Below are 18,560 nucleotides of genomic sequence, written 5' to 3'. Positions count from 1 at the left end.
ATATTACAAAATATGGCAATACAATCGCATTTTTAAGGATTAAATTTCAGAAAATATTCGGGCAAGGGTCCCCATATCGCCTTTCTTTTATGTCATAAGCAATTAGGCTTTTTAAACTTCATTAACAGAAAGTTCAAGTGGAATGGCTCCTGAATATAAAATATTCCTTAGTTTTTAGGACCATAATTTTCAAAAATTTTCGAGGGATCTCCCTTCCTTCCGGTAAAATCTTCAAAGTTTGTCTAAAATTCCGTTTTTGAAACTTCAATTTCGAGAATTTGCAGGAAATTGATTTTGACTTTTTTTTTTTTTTTAAAGAATCGATCTGGGACAGTCTCTGACCCTAAAGTCAATAAATATGGCCTATAATTGCATTTTTAAGGCTTCAATTTCTAGAAATTTCCACCGAGACCCCCTGTACCTTTTTTACCTTAACATCAGCCAAGAAAGCCCAAAATGGCGTTTTTAAACTACAAATTTCGAAATCTTTCCGGGGGAGAACCCCCAGACCCCCCTTTCTATCAGGTAATTTTTCCCACAGTCAAAGTGCCGGCTCCTCCCCCCACCACGAAAAAAACTTCTTTTTGACTGTGCTACTAATCACGAAATGTTTTTGTCCCAGCAATTAAGTGAATTGGGAACCCTAAGTGCCAATAGTTAGTACAAAAACTAATTCTATGAATTCAATTATTTGTCTCACAATATTTTATGATTAAAAGGGCCTCGCAAAACTGCATCGCCGACGTTTACTTTTGCTCTCGCGCCGCCACTGGCCCCTGCAAGAGAGGGCGATAACAGTTCAATGCTGATTGCGATATGGGGTCAGAAACATATCAAAACGATGATCTAAAACCGGCCAGTTTGACAGAGCATTTTTAACAACAATTTATGAGACTTTGCTCAGCTCAAGTTTTAAATCGAAACGGCAAATATGAACGGCACATTTAGCTTAACGTGAGGATATGTCGCAGGGTGGAGGGGGGGTTGGCGAGGGGAGATTCATCTACTTACCAAATATTGCTCCCAATTTAGGGAAAATAGTTTATGAAATTATTAATTCCAGAATTACTGTTAAGGTTCCTCGTGTTAAAGGATTTTTGGCGGGAGTGAAATGTACACAAACAAAACTGTACGATAGAACTGATATTCTATATCAGATGTGGTCAACTTATCTGTACACAAAACTGACTTAACATGTTGATAACAAATCGTAACACAAAACTGACTTAACATGTTGATAACAAATCGTAATCTAAGTTCTAAATTTTGAGTTTGTTGGCATTGTGAGAAACAAAAATCAGATGTAGCATATGTTGGCGAAGATAATCCTGAAGTGAATCTGCAGTATGCAGGTGTCTCAAGTTGCGCTATATTAAGGAGCAAAACAAAATATTAAGGGCACAGTTATGTGAGGAAGACATTAAGCAGAAAAAGTCGGCGCGAGAGCAAAAGTAAACGTCGGCGATGCAGTTTTGCGAGGCCCTTTTAATCATAAAATATTGTGAGACAAATAATTGAATTCATAGAATTAGTTTTTGTACTAACTATTGGCACTTAGGGTTCCCAATTCACTTAATTGCTGGGACAAAAACATTTCGTGATTAGTAGCACAGTCAAAAAGAAGTTTTTTTCGTGGTGGGGGGAGGAGCCGGCACTTTGACTGTGGGAAAAATTACCTGATAGAAAGGGGGGTCTGGGGGTTCTCCCCCGGAAAGATTTCGAAATTTGTAGTTTAAAAACGCCATTTTGGGCTTTCTTGGCTGATGTTAAGGTAAAAAAGGTACAGGGGGTCTCGGTGGAAATTTCTAGAAATTGAAGCCTTAAAAATGCAATTATAGGCCATATTTATTGACTTTAGGGTCAGAGACTGTCCCAGATCGATTCTTTAAAAAAAAAAAAAGTCAAAATCAATTTCCTGCAAATTCTCGAAATTGAAGTTTCAAAAACGGAATTTTAGACAAACTTTGAAGATTTTACCGGAAGGAAGGGAGATCCCTCGAAAATTTTTGAAAATTATGGTCCTAAAAACTAAGGAATATTTTATATTCAGGAGCCATTCCACTTGAACTTTCTGTTAATGAAGTTTAAAAAGCCTAATTGCTTATGACATAAAAGAAAGGCGATATGGGGACCCTTGCCCGAATATTTTCTGAAATTTAATCCTTAAAAATGCGATTGTATTGCCATATTTTGTAATATTACGCTCGGTAATTTTTGAAATTCAAGCTAAAAAAACGCAATTTTAAGCGATTTTCGACGTTGTTGAGCATTTGGGAGCTTTAAGCTGGAAATATCGCGAAGTTTAAGATCTGGAAACAAAATTTCAGTTGCTCCATAATGCTTTCGGTGTGTGTGTGTGTGTGTGGAGGGGGAAGAGTTCGGAGGAGCAGCATTTTGGATATTTTCTTACTTTTAGATGAACTTAGGAAACAAAAGAAAAAAGAAAAGAACTGAAAAGAAGAGAAAAAAGAAAGGGGCGGAGGAATAGAGTTAGCTGATCAATTAGCTGTTGCCAATGAATATTTTTAATTCAGGCCTCGACAGAATTGGGCCAAACCTTTGCTAAGGCTGATTCTGTGCAGTCTCTCCTGCACGCACTATTTTGATTACTTTTGCGTCTGTTATACTTAATGAGAGCTTCAATCGAAAACATGGAAATATCTTAAAACTTCTGAGAATTTACTTCTAAGAATTTTGCGAGGCCCTATCTGCGCGAGGCCGTCGGCAGTTGCCGACGTCGCCGACGCCTAGCGCCGCCACTGTTGACAACCAGAAAAAGTTACTTGGAAATAATGAAACTGGTTGTTTTTATCAACTATAAATTAGATGACATAATATTAGTTCTAATAGAGTTCAAAAATTAAGCACTAAAACTTTGGACACTTTCACACAAAAATTGGAAGTTTAAACGTGCAAAAAGTGCTTAAGAGCTTAAATTATGAGTTTACTAAACTGTCCTGAATTTTGAGACCAGCTTTGACAGCGAAAATTTACTCAAATGAAGTCTTAGTTCAAAGTAATCACTTCAAATAAAAGTGAAAATCCATATAACAGAGAATATACATATATGAGGAGCAAACATTCAAACCATGTTTTCTCCTTCGGATACAGTTTTTCAGGAAACACAAAAAACTAATATATTTAAAAAAAACTCGTATTAGACCCCAATTATCATTTTTTTAGTTGTATTACTGATTACTAGTAAGACTTGTAGGCGTACTTTACCTAATAAACTTAAAATGAATTAGAAAAATGCATTTGAAATTTGGAGAAATCGTGTTTTGACCGAACTCAAAGGAGGAAACGTGTTTTGAATGTTTACAATGTGGATAAAACACTTTTTGAATGAAAAAGATAGTAACTTAAATTGCTACGATTACATTTTTTAATGGAATAAAACTAATTAATGACATAATAAAACTGATTGTTATAAAATAAAGCTAGAAATTTATATGTGAAAAAAAATTGTCCTGCATAATCCTCATCCAAACAATCGCACACTACTTCCTCCGTTTCATCATTGCGTGCAGGTAAATTATAAATAATGTCTTTGTACCAATTAAAATCAGGTTGATTTTGCCACTCTTCGCCATACATTAAGTTTAAAAGTTTGTCTACGTCTCTTTTCTTTTCAACTGATATTCCATGGCTAAGAGGAAGAGATTGTAAGACAACACTTTTCACAATGTGCATCTATTATTTCTTCCATCCCTAAATTAATAATAAAAATTTAGGTAAAAGCACACCGCTCTAAAATAAACAAACAAACCAACATAGCACCAAGCAAACAATAACATAACCTCTGAAACACTAGACACATTGGGAAATAGCTGAGTCACGTGATCAGTAAGAACAGCTCTGATTGGTTGACTGGAGGAATCACTGTTTGACTGGAAACTGGCTCTGGAGGAAACACTTTTTGAATGAAACCTGAATTTTATAAATAGGTTTATAATGGGAAAAAATATGTTTTGGTTGAAAACAATAGCATATTTTTGTACCATTTAATGTTGAGTTCAAAGAAAAATCACTAACTCATTTTTTTTTCATTTTTGGAGAAAACACTGTTTGAATGTTTGCTCTTCATATGTGTGTGTATACAAATCCAGTTTTCGTCGGATCTGGACCAAATTTCGCAGGGAGGTACTTGGGCGCCCGAGTTGGAACGTAGGCGGAAGGGGGGGGGGGTGTTCAAACGCCAAAAAAGAACCGAACCGTTCGAATTTTGATTTTAGGACCGGAAAATGGCATTACTTGACTCTTTGTAACCGAAATAATTATCCAACCACTTTGATTATAGCGCCATTTGAAAGCCCACGAAAAATACCCATAAGGTTCATTCATTTCCTTTGAATTGTAAAAAATAAAAAAAACTAAAATCACCAGGAAAAAAATTAAAAAACATCGTTAAGCCTAACAGCCCAGTAAATTTAGGATTTTTTGCACCACAAATTTATAATTAGAATTATTTTTAGAATTAGTTCCTTATAGCATGTGTAGAGGTATAGGAATGGAATGGTCTTGGTTTTGATATTGCTGGAACCACTTGTATTGAGCTGATTCTACTTCAGGAAAGGTGCACATCTTCATTCGTTTAATTTGGATTCATGGATTAGTGCCGCTTTTGAAGAATATTTCTTTTTGATTGTTAGATTCCTTTCAATATCGTAAATAAGATTTACTTTACTTTCTAAATTTAAGGTTTTTAGCTTTCTCTTAGACATCTTTAATAATAAAGACAAATCTCTCTCTCACTCTCAGGAACTTATCAGCAAATGATCGAACTAAAGAATGAAGGGGGTCCTAACTTAGGTCAGCATTTGAATAAAGGTACAATCAGTTGAGTTGACAGCTTAAAAGCAGATTCTTTGTCCAGCAACATGTCTAGGAGTAAACAGTACAGTACAACAAAAGACAACAAGTTATACTCATTTCCGCACGTGTAACTCCTTTATTGCACATTGGCTCAACAGGTGTTCTCCTTGCTTTAGAAATCTAAATGAGCAGGAATTGCAAGTGAAGGTGAATGAATTTTTCTCTCATAGTCACTTGTGTTTCTTTCTTTCTTTTTTTCATTCCTTCGAAAAAAATTTCAAGTCATGTTTGAAAAAAACTTAGAGTTAAAGGAAGTTATCTTTGAGATATGGAGAATAATCAGCATACAATAAAAGACAAAGGGGTTGAGACTTGATAAAAACTTCGAGTTAAGGAATATTCGAGTTATCGGGAATTGACTGTATAATAAATTAGTTTTAAGTGTTGCTGACTGACTTTGTAAAATAAAAAGAAGAAAGTTCTAACTTTAACCTTGGCAGTAGAATGTTGCATTGAACTTTCTAAAATTTCTTTTGAAGTCAAATATACTAACAACAAAACAGCAAAGTTCACCTTCACCCACATGGTTCAAACTTACCCTAAATGAATGTAATGTAATTGTGCAAGCTACACCAGTGTGTCTCAACATTTTTCGACCTGCGGACTGGCAATAGATTTTGAAAACAATTCGCTGACTAGTAATGTTTTTCTTCTTTTTATTTTTTGCAAAAAAAATTAAAATAAAAACAAAATTAATAAAATAAAATGAATAAATTTAAAAATAAATAAATAATAACTTATCACTTGAAAACTGCAAATACTTGTGGAAACATTTTTTTTCTTTTTTAAAAAATTCTAATAATAGTAAGTGAATGAATAACTATTATATTAAAACTTTACTTGGTGACAAAGTACTGCTACAAAAATTATTTATATGTTAATAAGATAAGTAGTAACTGTAATAATTATACGTAAGTAATCAATGTTGCTGAAAAATCACAGAAAAGAACAAAAATTAATCAAAAAGATGTCGTGTAGGATAATATTATTATACTATGGTGTTTTCCTTTTCTTCCTTCTTTTTTCCATCAAGGAAATTTTATAACATGGACGAGCAAAAGTCTCTGTGGAATGGTCAAATTTTTTCATGAACTGGTGTTGGTCTGCCACTGGTTGAGAAGTGCAGAGCTATAGACAATTGATAAATCTCTAAAAATACAATGAAATAACAATTCCAGTAAAAAAAAATCAATTTAATGACATAAAAATAAAGTTAAAAACAACTGGCACATCTTATGTGCTATCACAAAAAACATCCAATACATCACTTTTTCCTTTACCTCGTGATTTTGTTTTTCTGATTGAGCAATTATTAAAAGAGTTTTTCTTCTGGTCTGAAGAAGTTTGAGATGATGAATCTGAATCAATATGAAAAAGTGGATAGGTTTTTCTGATTTTATGTTGTGAGAAAACAGAAACATCAATCGTTCCCGAATTATTTTTAAATCGTCTTTCAGAATTGAGTGAAGAGTGAAAACTTGTAGGCAAATATGCTCGTGGTTTCGGTTTACTTTGCCTAGGCATTGTAGCTATTAATCTACATTGCACTTTTTCAATATTTAAAGCACCACAGTCTTGAAAAATAATATCTAGATCTTTCTTTTCATCAGTTTCAGATTTTAGAGGCATTTCCGTCTCTTGCACACAAGGCATTGTGAAATCTTCCAAAATTTCGGTAATAAAAGTGTCACAAATCTCGTTCTTGTAGCTTTCATCTTGATTAGGAAAGAGAACATCAGCTTTTGCAACCAATATGTCAGCAATCCTTTCCAATTTCATTAACAAAAAGTCTACAGGAAGTTCGAAATCAGCCTCATCCACAATTTGAGGAGTATGCGGTTGAAAATGCTGGAGACATCTTCTCTTGATCATCTGCACACTGTCTTTAATGCGGATTTTTTCATAGCTTTGCATCTTTGCGCCACGGTACGTAATCAAAACAGATCTTATGAATGAAAACAAATAAACATGGATGATGAGTATAAATAACGATATGAAGAAATATAAACTTCTACGAATGATGCTTTCAGAATGCAAAATTTCACTCCTGCTGTGATCCGGAAACAGCGAATCAATGCTCTTGAGGCAAATGAGCAAAGGGTGAGGAGAAATAGTGTCCATGAATGCACATTGTTTAGCAACTATATTTAAAATGAAAGTAAGCACTAACAATACGAAAAATAGCGTACAAATTTCCCTCCAAGAACAGCTCAATTTCTTCAGTATTCTTTGCAACCTTGAACTAAAGCACAAGATCTTAAACGAGCGAATTAAATGTAAAAATACCAGAATGGCATTAAATGATCTGATCGCCGTTTCAAAGTAAATGATTCTTTCGATGTCAATGTTCAACTCGAGTTGCGTTACTTTGAGCTTATTAACAGTGTGATTAAATTCAAGTAAGTAACAAACATAGAAAACGATATACAGAATTGAAGTACCCAAAAATGTGCATTCATGAAAATTCCACTTGTCCTTTTGGTACTCTGACTTGTTTTTAAGAATTTTCCACAAATGATTTTTGCACTTAAATGCAGTCACATAAAAATAAATTAGAAGAACTATAAATTTTAAATGGTACGAAGTGTTTGTAATGTCACTTAATTTTACTGATGGTGTATCGAGATGCATTGTGATCGTTCCTTGCGGGGATGCTTCTAACAAAAATGAAACAGACGTAAGTAACGAAAAAACTGGATTAAAAAGCATGAACTCTATGGAAGCTGCCACAGATGGTAGGTTTAACCAATTTACGAGATTTTGAATTTGATCCATGCCATCAAATTTAACACTACTCAAGTTGGATGACCTTGAAATGAAGTATTGGCCATAACTGCCATCCAGCAACTTTTCTTCATGAAAATTGTGTCTATGGCTATCATTGCGAACATGTTGACCATCACCAAAGACACTAGAACACAGAGCACCACAACTAGAAGAACTGTTGTAATATTTTAAGATGCTAGTTCCAACTAGTCTTGAGCTTGTCGAAAATTCTATACCATACTCTTGATCATCATAAAAGGAATCTGTAGATCCATAAAAGCCATTCAAAAAGTCTTTTTCAAGCCAGTTCCAAACTGCTTCTTTGGAATGATGTGCATGTTTCCAAAAGAAATTCTTTGGCCTAGAAAAAATATGATTGGATATTATTCTCTTTTTAAAAATTTGATAAATAAGCATTTTTTAAAATTAATAATGCCCATACTTTGAAAATGCATTTTGAATTGCTCTTCGATGTTGATACCGCTCATTTGTATCTTCAGGCAACATCAGGAACAGCAGTAGGACAAAAATGAACAAAAACTGTGAAGTTTCGCTATAAAAAAGAGTTGAAAACTCTATTTTTGAAAAACGTTAATCAAAAATGGACAACATCAACACTTACAAGTACAAGCAAGAAATTAGTAAAAAATTACCCCACAGTAAGAAGTCTTATCATGGCAATTTAAAAAGAGGGAGGGTCGCTCTTGCTCCTAATGCACCGAGCAATTGTTTTAACTGGCAGAGACTTACTTGATGATTTAATAATCATTGACATAAAAAGAAATAACTCTTGTTATTATCAACAAGCAGACGCAATCAGAATGTTACTTTCCTTATTATCCCCCCCCCCCCCCGCACTGCGCGGTCTGCGGGTATGCAGATCCGGGCCAGTCAGAGAAACACAAACTGAAAGCATGTATGTTTGAAATTCTACACAAATTATGATAAAAATACATACATGTGGCAGTGAGAAGCAAAGGGATGGAAGTGGATTTTTTAAAGTTTTAAGAAAAAAGTATTTGAAGTTCAGTTCCAAGGTAGGCTTTCATTGAAATTGTTTTGTAAATCCTGCCGTACAGTAGCACTTATTAGAAATAAAGTCGGACCCCGATTTAACGAATTCATTGGGACAAACTTTTGTACATTAAATCGGGGTTATTTGTAATATCAGGGTGTGGAAAAAAATAGCATTTAGACTTATTTTATCTATAAGTCCTAATAAGCAATAGCGCATAAATATCTAAAGGAAGAAAGCGTAAATTTTTTGTTCAGCCTTCCACAAATTATTACACACTAGTTAATTTGAAATTTTAAAGATCTGAATAATAGATGTTTGACTATTTCCTTGATACTCGGCTTGAAATGGTTCTCTTTCGACTTTATGGAGAGTAGAAAACACTGTGCCAATTTACAACCTGCTGCATGAAGCATGAGATACGGTTTTAATTTCCAGGCCATGTAAGGCATTTGAAAAAGTAACAGTTTTAAGGGGAGTTTCATTACGGCTTTCTGCATCAGAATCGCTATTCATTGGTTGACCCCTCATCCTTTGAAAATAGCAGATTCCAATAAAACTGTTTTTCTGCTTTGGACAATATGGATATGTCTTTTGAAAAACAATCAGATATTTCCTAACTGAAATGGACAAAAAAAAAATATTTTTTTTGGCAGTTCAAATGATTTTTTCATTTGAAGTCTATTATTCGTTAAATTTGGAATTTTGCTTTCATTTTAGTTGGAGGAAAATAAAAATTCGCTAAATCGCGAAATTCGTTAAATAAAGGTTCGTTAAATCGGGGTCCAACTGAACTAATTCTATCTCTTGCTCCAAAACAGAGGAGAGGTTCTCTCACCATTTGTACAGGTTATCTCGAAATTTTTATTCTCACGTACATCCCTTTGCTTCTCATAGCCTCATATACATTAGCATATTTAATGGCTTGCTTATTCTGAAACAAAATTTTTACAAAAACATAATTTACATCGGGGCTTTAATTGTCACACTTATTCATTTAATTCCAGTGTCAGTCACCTTGTATAGTGATCAGAGAAGTCTGACTGTCATGAGAAGGTCATTAGTTGAAATCCCGGCACTCCCTGGATATATGGTCTTTTCTCTCTCCTGTCTTTGCTCTTACTTTGTGCAAATGTGTTGTGTTGTATATGGTTGCCTATCCTATAAACGTGTTCTTATGGCAGGTGTGTAATGTGGAAATACAAATACAAAAGTGACGACCAGCAACAGGCTCTGGGCCCAGCTAGGCTGGTCCTAGTCAATTTACAATCCCCAGTGAAGATCAATGGCCCTCTTAAAACTGTCTACTCCCTTGCTCATTACCACCTCTTCCGGTAAGCTGTTCCAAGGTTCCACTACCCTGCTAAATTAATTATTTTTCCTAATATCCAAGTTAGCCTGAGATTTAAATAGCTTGAAACAATGACCCCTTGTCCTGTTTTCAGTGCTAAACTTTAGCCCCATAACATTTTTCATTTTAATAAATTTATACAACTGAATCATGTCCCCTCGGTCTCTTCTTTGCTCAATACTGTATATTTTTAGTATTCTAAGCCTGGAATCGTAGTCTAAATGAGAAAGTCCATTTATTAGCCTTGTAGCCCGCCTTTGAACCCTTTCTAATACATTAATATCTTTCTTAAGAAAAGTTGGACGTTGCACCCAATTACGATACAGTTGGGAAAATGTAACAGCAGAGCACCCCAACTTTGCCAGATTGACTGGCACAAGACAACAACAACATTTATTTTCAGTTTAGCTAAGCATCAATTTGACTTTTCACAAAGCTTAATAATTTCAAAAACAAGTATACAGGCTTTGGAATTTTTTTAAAGCATGCTTAGTTCTGTGTAAGCTTATCATGTACAACATCGAAATGCAAAGAAGGTCTTTTCACATGGCTGCAGTTGGCCAATAAATACAATTGAAAACAAGTAAAATAAAATAAATTATACTAAAAATGCCAACCTGTAGAAAGAAAACATTATTTTTTCTTTAATGCAATATCTCCTAAACTGTTCCAAAATTTGCTCCCTTGGTGGTCTCAAGTATTTCTTGAAATACTCCATTCTAGCAAAACTTGGTTGACTTCCAAAATACCAACTTTGCGCTTTATTGCTACTGGAATCTTCAGAAGAACGAGGTACTTGTACTTTGGATAGATAATGGCATTTTATGGAATATATGAACACCATCAAAAAAATCTGAAATATTAAAAATAGGGAGAAAAAATTAGTTCTATATATCACAAAGTACAACAGAAACATAATCGAATACACAATATATACATCCATACGAACAATACTGGCAGGTATGGCCTTTCAAATTTTTCCAAGGAAAGGAGGGGTCAAAGGACATATACTCAGTGTATGTTCTGTCGAAAAACAACAAAAACCATACCCACATATATGTAAATACATTAATTGCTTAAAGCTGGGGGGAGGGCAATTGTCTCCTCCTGTCTCCCCTGATTGAGGGGCTTGAGTTGTGACCAAAAAGTGCGGACGCTTTTTGGAAATAATGCATTCTGAATATTCGATGGCACATAACAGCAACTACATTAGGAGTAACATCATGAAGTTAGGTATGAATTTTTAGGGTAATTGAACCAAAAATTTAATGAAACTGCTTTTACAGTGGAAATTTGCATTGTTGTTCTTTAGAAAAAATAGCAAATAAACGAAAAAATGACTTGCAAAAAATTTCTCATTTCGGGCAATGAATTCTTAGCTGGGTAATCTTTAATATCAAATAAAAGTAATCCAACTACGGGCTTGCAAAGTCTTTCTGTGAACTCAATCATACAAGTTCAAATCCTTAACTTTTTTCTCTTTGTTTCTTAGCTGTTATAATCATATTCTTCGACATAGACCACCCATTCACCCATAGCATTCAGCATACTATGACGGACAAAACATAAACAAGACTGATAACTTTTTTTAAAAAAAAGAAAGAAAAAAAAAGCTTTTACGAATAAAATATGGATGTCCTAAAATTTCTATCATTTTATGACTTCAAAATACTGTTTCCCTCATAAATACTTTGTAATACAAGGAGTATTGTTGAGCCCGTCAAGTTCCTTGTTTGTCATGATGTAATTGCACTTTACAATGATTTAGCTTGTTTGGTTCACAGGGTTGCCCAACTGGGGGGGGGGGGAAGGGGAGTGAAAAAGAAGACCAATCGTGCAATTATTGAAGCAGCAAAAATCAAGTTTTCCTGATACAGTCATTATCACAGATGAGTCATAAAGGCTAATAAATTATAAGATTACAAAATTTGACACATATTCAAAATTTCAAAAAATAGACAGAATAAAAGCCATGCCATAGCTTCCAACCTGGAAAGTTGAAAATTAGGACAATTTACTTACATATTTAGGTAATGAATCTATTAGAACAAAAAACTTCTTTCTATATACATAAAAATAAAACAGACCATTTTTAAGGAGCATTAGAGAGTTTACTTTAAGGGGTTACAGTATCTCAAAAATGATGAAAGGATCAAAAAATGTTTTATCGCTTATTTCCCCAAAACTAAAAACTATTCTGAACACAGGGGAAAAGTTTCATTGCTTTAGTTCAAATGTTTAAAAAGTTATGCGTGGTTTTGGGCCATGCTTGCTATGTGTTCTTATGCAAAAGAAAAACTTTAAATTGCTTTTTCTCAATGATCGTTTTTTTGTGTTGTCATGTCATTAGAATCCCTAAGGTTTTGTTTCTATTAAAGATACAATTTTAAAGTTATACTTTTTGCAATTGGGGATAACATATTTGACAAAACATTGCATTGGATAAGCATTTTATAAATTACTCAAATGTTTAGAGCATGTTAAACTTTTAAAAACCAAATTAAAAAAAAAAAACTTTGATTTTTTACATAATTAATCACAGAAAATTTTCTAATAAACTCATAAGCAAATGAATGCACAGATTTTTAGAGATGATTATAGTGATCGTTTAGCAAAAAACTTTTTTTAATTAGTGCAAAAATAAAAAAAACCTTAAAAATTTTAAAAAATTGAAAATTTTTCAATTTTTAGAACTTTAAAAAAAAGTAGGCAATATTTTAAAATTTTGAAAATAAATTATTGATTAAGAAATAGGTATGTATGTTACGGTTTCAAAGAAATATAAAATTTACTTAAATTTAAAAAAAATGTTTGAAAGGTACTGTGACCCCTACTTTAACATTTTAAGCAGTTTGTGGAAGGAAAGAGATTATATGAGCAATATTGATTTCATATACAAAACAGAGGGCAAAATTATGTACCTTACTCCAGGACTAAAAGACCTTCAAATTTTTATAGTTATGAATACTATTTTGACTTCAACAAACTAAAATTACACAAAAAGAAATTACTGTGAAATAGCACAACAGTGCAGCGCATGTACTTTTTAATGCGTGTGTTAATGGTATGGTTTCTTTTAAGCTGATAAAACTGTTAAAAAAACTGAAAAGTTAACTAAATTATAGTTATTTTTATGTTTGACTAGCTTTTACTGCATAACATACAAAATAAACAACTATTCGTACAATCCAATTAAAGTTACACCACTGTATGGGCGAATCCTACAAGTTGGTAGCTCTGACACATAATGTAGATTGAAAATTATGAACATTTCAAATTTGACTCATGCTAAAAATTCAGAACTACTTACCAAAATTGGTGTTATCATCAAACAAGAGCAAAGCACAGCAATGAAGACACACTGAAGCCAATAAATGCAAAACGATGTTGAAAATCTAATAAAATTTTTTTCAAGTTTTCAATAAAATTTGGCACAAAAAGTTTCTTACGTTACAGATTAACAAAGATATGTTAGTTAAATAAAAATAAGGATAAGTATCTAATGAACATGATTATTTGCTTAAAAATATTTTATGTTCTATGCAGTGACCATATGTCACCATCTGGAGCGTGATACCTAAATAGGAATTGCAAGTTTTTGAAAAATATGAAGTTAAAATGCATTTTTAAGCAGGGTTGGCAAGTTTCTGCCAAGGCGGTTAAAACCACTGGTAGAAACCGGTTAGAACCGGCACGGCAAAAACCAGTTTCTGCCACATTTGCGGCAGAAACTGGCAAAAACTCACAAAATGAAAAGAAAATTAATTATTGACACACAGTGGAAAATACATGGAAAAAATAATTAATTGCTAACTAAAGCACAATCAATTGTTACATTGCAACAAATGTTACATTGTTTGGACCCTGCAGTTGCCTCTTGGAAAAGGTGGTTTCAAAAATCCAAACAGTTTTCTCAATTTAATGTGAACAAACAAGAAACTTAAGAATATTCTTGCTACAGAAGAGTTAGTAGGCAATGCATCAAGGAACAAACAATGTTCGTGAAACTTTCATCTATTATATATTTTTTCAAACTGGTCCACCATCTAATAACTGGGAAAGTGGTAAAAATTTAACTGGAAAAATAAGTTTCGAGAAATGGGGCCAATTTGTTTTGCAAAGCTGTGACATTAGGTTAATATTCGCAAGTAAAATTCTGACACTTTCTTCTTGAAGCACATGATGATTTCAATCACAAGCAATTTTGATGAAACATATAAAGCGAGCAAATTACTATCAGTAATGCCTGTTTAATTCTGTGTGTCACTCCTCTTGCCTAAGAACCCATGATTTTTGTCCTTTGTTAGATTAATGCAAATGTTACAACCATCTGCAGTGGAAAAGTTTCCTTTCGAAACTAAATCGAGGGAATTAGCATAGGATTTTATTTTTTACTATGATGAAATGAAGTTTGATATCTCAGTTTATTTAAACAAATATCATTCAGTAATTACTTTAAAAGTTAAGTAAAGTTAAAGTTCTTAAAGACACTTTTAAGTTATTGCCAGTTTCTGCCGGTTTTTACCGGTTATAACCAGTTTCTGCCACTGGCACGGCAAAAACTAGTTTCTGCCGGCAGAAAGCCAACCCTGTTTTTAAGACAACAAATTTTAAAATTTTCTGGGGGGTAAACCCCCTGACACCCTCATTCTCCCCACCCCACGTCATTGAGTGAACACTATACGCAGGATTAGGTTCAGTCAATACTTAAATCTAGTAGCGACTTCCTCTTATACCAAAAAACTGAATCCCATTATATTACCCTGTGTTTGAGATACATTTGAAGTAATTATTTAAGAGCCATCAATTTCATACACACCTTTACTTCTTTGACCTCTCAACGGCAAGCACATTTATGTCTAGGGCAAGTTACATAAAAAGCGTTCATTTATCTGTCTTTTGTGCATTAGCCCACTTAAAATTTTGTTATAAAACAAATGTAATTGTTTCTGAAAATTGTATGTATTTCATGTTTTCATAGAACATTAAAGTTTTCTTTTTAGCGTTTGTAGGGGGAGGGGGTAACATCACAAATTACCGCCCTGAGTGTCACCCATGCTGAGTATGCCACTGGTTCTATGTTCCAAAGAATGGTCCCATGTTCAGCACTCTATTCATAAGTAAATTTATTTGGAATCAATAAGTTCTCATTTCTTCTATCTTCTAATCGATGAGCCATTCAGCTCATATATTGAAAGAGGACTGTATACTTATGCGCCTTTGTACTTTAAGAGTTTTAATTTGCATCAAAAGATGGAGCTGTACGGTGACGGAGGAGATAACATACAAAAGAGGCCAAAGTTACACAAAAAACAAAGAAATTGCCAATGGAACACCATCCAGCGATAAAAGATGTGAATCCAGAAAATCTGTTGTCAAATGAGAAAACTCAGGAGGGATAATGTTAATCAAATTGATTCTTGCCCTGCAAAATTTACTGCATTGTTGAATATGATGATTAACTGTATCTGTTACTTTGCACTGAGAACACATTGGAGATGATTCAAGCATCATGAGAAATAGTTTTTGTTGCGTAATGTAACAGTCAGTGATAAGCCTGTTTAGAAGAATTTTTTCTCTTCTATTTCTACATTTAATTTTATTCTAGTAAGGAAGCTGCCTTTCCATTTAATACAATAATATTACTATTCATATATTTCTTGGAGTTGTGTTGGCAGAAAAAATTTCACTCAGATAAAACTCAGATGACTGCTGTAATGAAACCAGTTGATTTCTTTTCACATGGGAATGCATAAAAATGATTTAAAAATTTTCAGTTTCAACCCATAAGAAACAAATACGTATTACTGTAAGTTACTAGTGCAGCCAGAAATACCTTCTGGAGGGGGTTTTATGAAGAAAAATACCTTCTGGAGGGGGTTTTTGAGGAAAAATTCCTTCTGGAGGCAGTTTTGATCAAAAGTACTTTCTAGAGGGTTTCTTTTTGATAAAAAATACCTTCCGGAGTTTTTTTTTTTTTTTTGATGAAAAATACCTTCTGGAGGGATTTTTTGATGAAAAATATCTTCTAGGGGCGTTTTTTGATCAAAAATATTTTCTGAAGCGGTCTTTTTGATCAAAACAGCCCTTTCATATGCGTAAGCTACTGTATTAGAATTTGCAATTATGTTAAATCCAATGGTTCTGGGGGGCGTTTTCACCCCCAACCCCCCTCCTTTCTGTGCCACTGCTGTAAGTATTTTAAGATGAAAAATAGTGCAGTTTAACAATGAAAATTTGAGCAATATATCTTTACTGAAAATTGGTAAAACCTATAGCTTTCATCCATTTTATACAGAGGTGTCTAAATCATACAACAATAAAATTTTCGAAATGATACAATTCAAACAACATAACAATTCAAAAGTAAACTAACAGCACAGAAAACTGCTCGAAATTTAGGATTTTTTCGGTGCTTATTTTATTTTAGAAACGTTGATGATTCAGTGCATAAATTGATAAATCCCATTATGATGGGATGCTTATTCATTAAATGCAAAATTATTCAATATGATTAGTGTGGTGCCTTTACAAGTGTTCAAATGCAAAAGTTTTGAGATTTTTCATTTTTTCTCCTTGTTCACTGAAATTCTCAGATTTTTACTGGTTTCCTGGCAATACTGAATACATTTTCATCAATTAATTAAAAAAAAAAAGATTTGAAACTAAACAAAATTTTCATACATTGAGTCGGTGAGAATCAAAAGAAGCAAGTATCAAAATTAAAAATTTTGAGATAACCTGTACAAATGGTTAGAGAACCTCTCCCTTGCTTCCCGACAAGAGATAGAACTAGTGTCCTTCCCTGATCGATGCTGCTATACAGCAGGATCAAATTTGAAAGTCGACCTATGAAGTGAATTTCAATTTTATTTTTCTCAAAACTTTAAATAGTCCACTTACATCCCTTTGCTTCTCACTGCCACAATCATGAAATAATGTTCACCGAATTTTACCTTGAGGAATATTGAAGGGTAACAAATGCAGAAGCTAGAGTGTTACCAACAAGTATCCACCAAGCAGCATAGTAGAAGAATGAAGGTAAAGTGGGAAATAGGAACTGTGCATTTAAGTACTCATCTTGTGGGACAGAATCACAAAGCAAACTATTTTTCTCTTGAGTACCTATCAAGAAAAAATAAAAACTTTCTCTTCAATCAAATGTATCTTAAGTGATATTTAATACATGAAAAAAAAAAGTACACTCATTTTGCACTTTCATAATTTCATGTAGCTAAAATTTTCTAAATTAGTACCTACTAGAAATACACCGCCAGATCAGTCAATTCCCGCCGAGGACAGTAGTTTCGTGCTTATTAGCACTCATCAGCCCGGCTTAGAAAGTGGCTGAGCTGGAGGTGGAAAACCTCTTAAGGAAGCCAAGAGTGCCAAACTGGTAGCTAATATAGAATTAGGACTGACCACACGAGTGACCAAAGCAATGGTTATGTTCAACTTGAAGATTCAAGGCAAGGCATGGTATGTTCAGTAAGTTACCGCCCTACAGCCAGGGCTAAGGCAGAAACATACTAGAAATACTTGAAAAATCAAGTATTTCTGCCTTAGCCCTGGCTATAAGGTGGTAACTTACGGAACAGTACCTATTACATTAAAATCTAAGAACTGAGGTTAGCACATCTAGTACCAAAAATATAACTTTAAAAAAAAAAGGGTTTTAGCCCATGGTTTAGATCTATGAACTCACACTTTTAGTTAGAAGCTAATAGCTGAGACACTTTTAATTGAGCAACCACTTTCTTTTCATAAGTGGTCATTTTATTTTTTATAAAAACAATAGGTGAAATATTCAGTAAATTACCGCCCATTAGCAAGGGCTAAAGCAGAAATGCATGAAATTCAACGCCAGCTCAGTCATTTCCAGCCGAGGACTGCAGTTTCGTGCTTATTAGCACTCAACTTCAATCTTCAAGTTGAACCGAACCATTGCTTCGGTCACTCGTCTGGTCTGTGCTAATTCTATATTAGCTACCAGTTTGTTTGGCACTCTTGGCTTCTTTAAGAGGTTTTCCATCTCCAGCTCAGTCACTTTCCTATGCTGAGCTGTTGAGTGCTAATAAGCATGAAACTGCAGTCCTCGGCTGCAAATGACTGAGCTGGCGGTGAATTTCATGCAATAGGTGAAATGTTGATAAAAGCATTGGTGTATGGGATGTGCTGTAATATTGTGTATGTGCGCATTTACATAAGCAAAGAGAAAGAAAACTTAAATGTTGTTTTCAGTAAGTTAATGCCCTATAGCCAGGGCTAAGGCAGAAATACATGAAATACACCGCCAGATCAGTCATTCCAGACGAGGACTGCAGTTTTGTGGTTATTCCTACTTGCTATAGGGCGGTAACTTACTGAAAATACCATGCCTTGCCTTCAATCCTCGAGTTGAACCAAACCATTGCTTCGGTCACTTGTCTGGTCAGTGCTAGTTCTATATTAGCTACCAGTTTGTTTGGCACTCTCAGCTTCCTTTAGAGGTTTTCCCCCTCCAGCTCAGTCACTTCCTATGCCAGGCTGATGAGTGCTAATAAGAACGAAACT

General features: G+C 34.0%; 1 protein-coding gene across 1 annotated transcript in view; it reads right to left on the bottom strand.

Annotated features, from left to right (window-relative positions):
* Window positions 1–6,061: 6,061 nt before the first annotated feature.
* Window positions 6,062–18,560, bottom strand: part of LOC129226909 (uncharacterized) — a 111,982-nt gene continuing 99,483 nt past the window's right edge. The window contains 5 exon segments of the mRNA XM_054861538.1: window positions 6,062–8,002; window positions 8,084–8,194; window positions 10,625–10,860; window positions 13,318–13,402; window positions 16,964–17,132. Of these exon segments, the coding sequence (XP_054717513.1) occupies window positions 6,109–8,002; window positions 8,084–8,194; window positions 10,625–10,860; window positions 13,318–13,402; window positions 16,964–17,132 (2,495 nt within the window). The 3' untranslated portion in view covers window positions 6,062–6,108.

The sequence above is a fragment of the Uloborus diversus genome, chromosome 7 (assembly GCF_026930045.1).
Source record: "Uloborus diversus isolate 005 chromosome 7, Udiv.v.3.1, whole genome shotgun sequence".
NCBI lineage: Eukaryota > Metazoa > Arthropoda > Arachnida > Araneae > Uloboridae > Uloborus > Uloborus diversus.
This window is presented reverse-complemented; position numbering and strand designations above follow the sequence as displayed.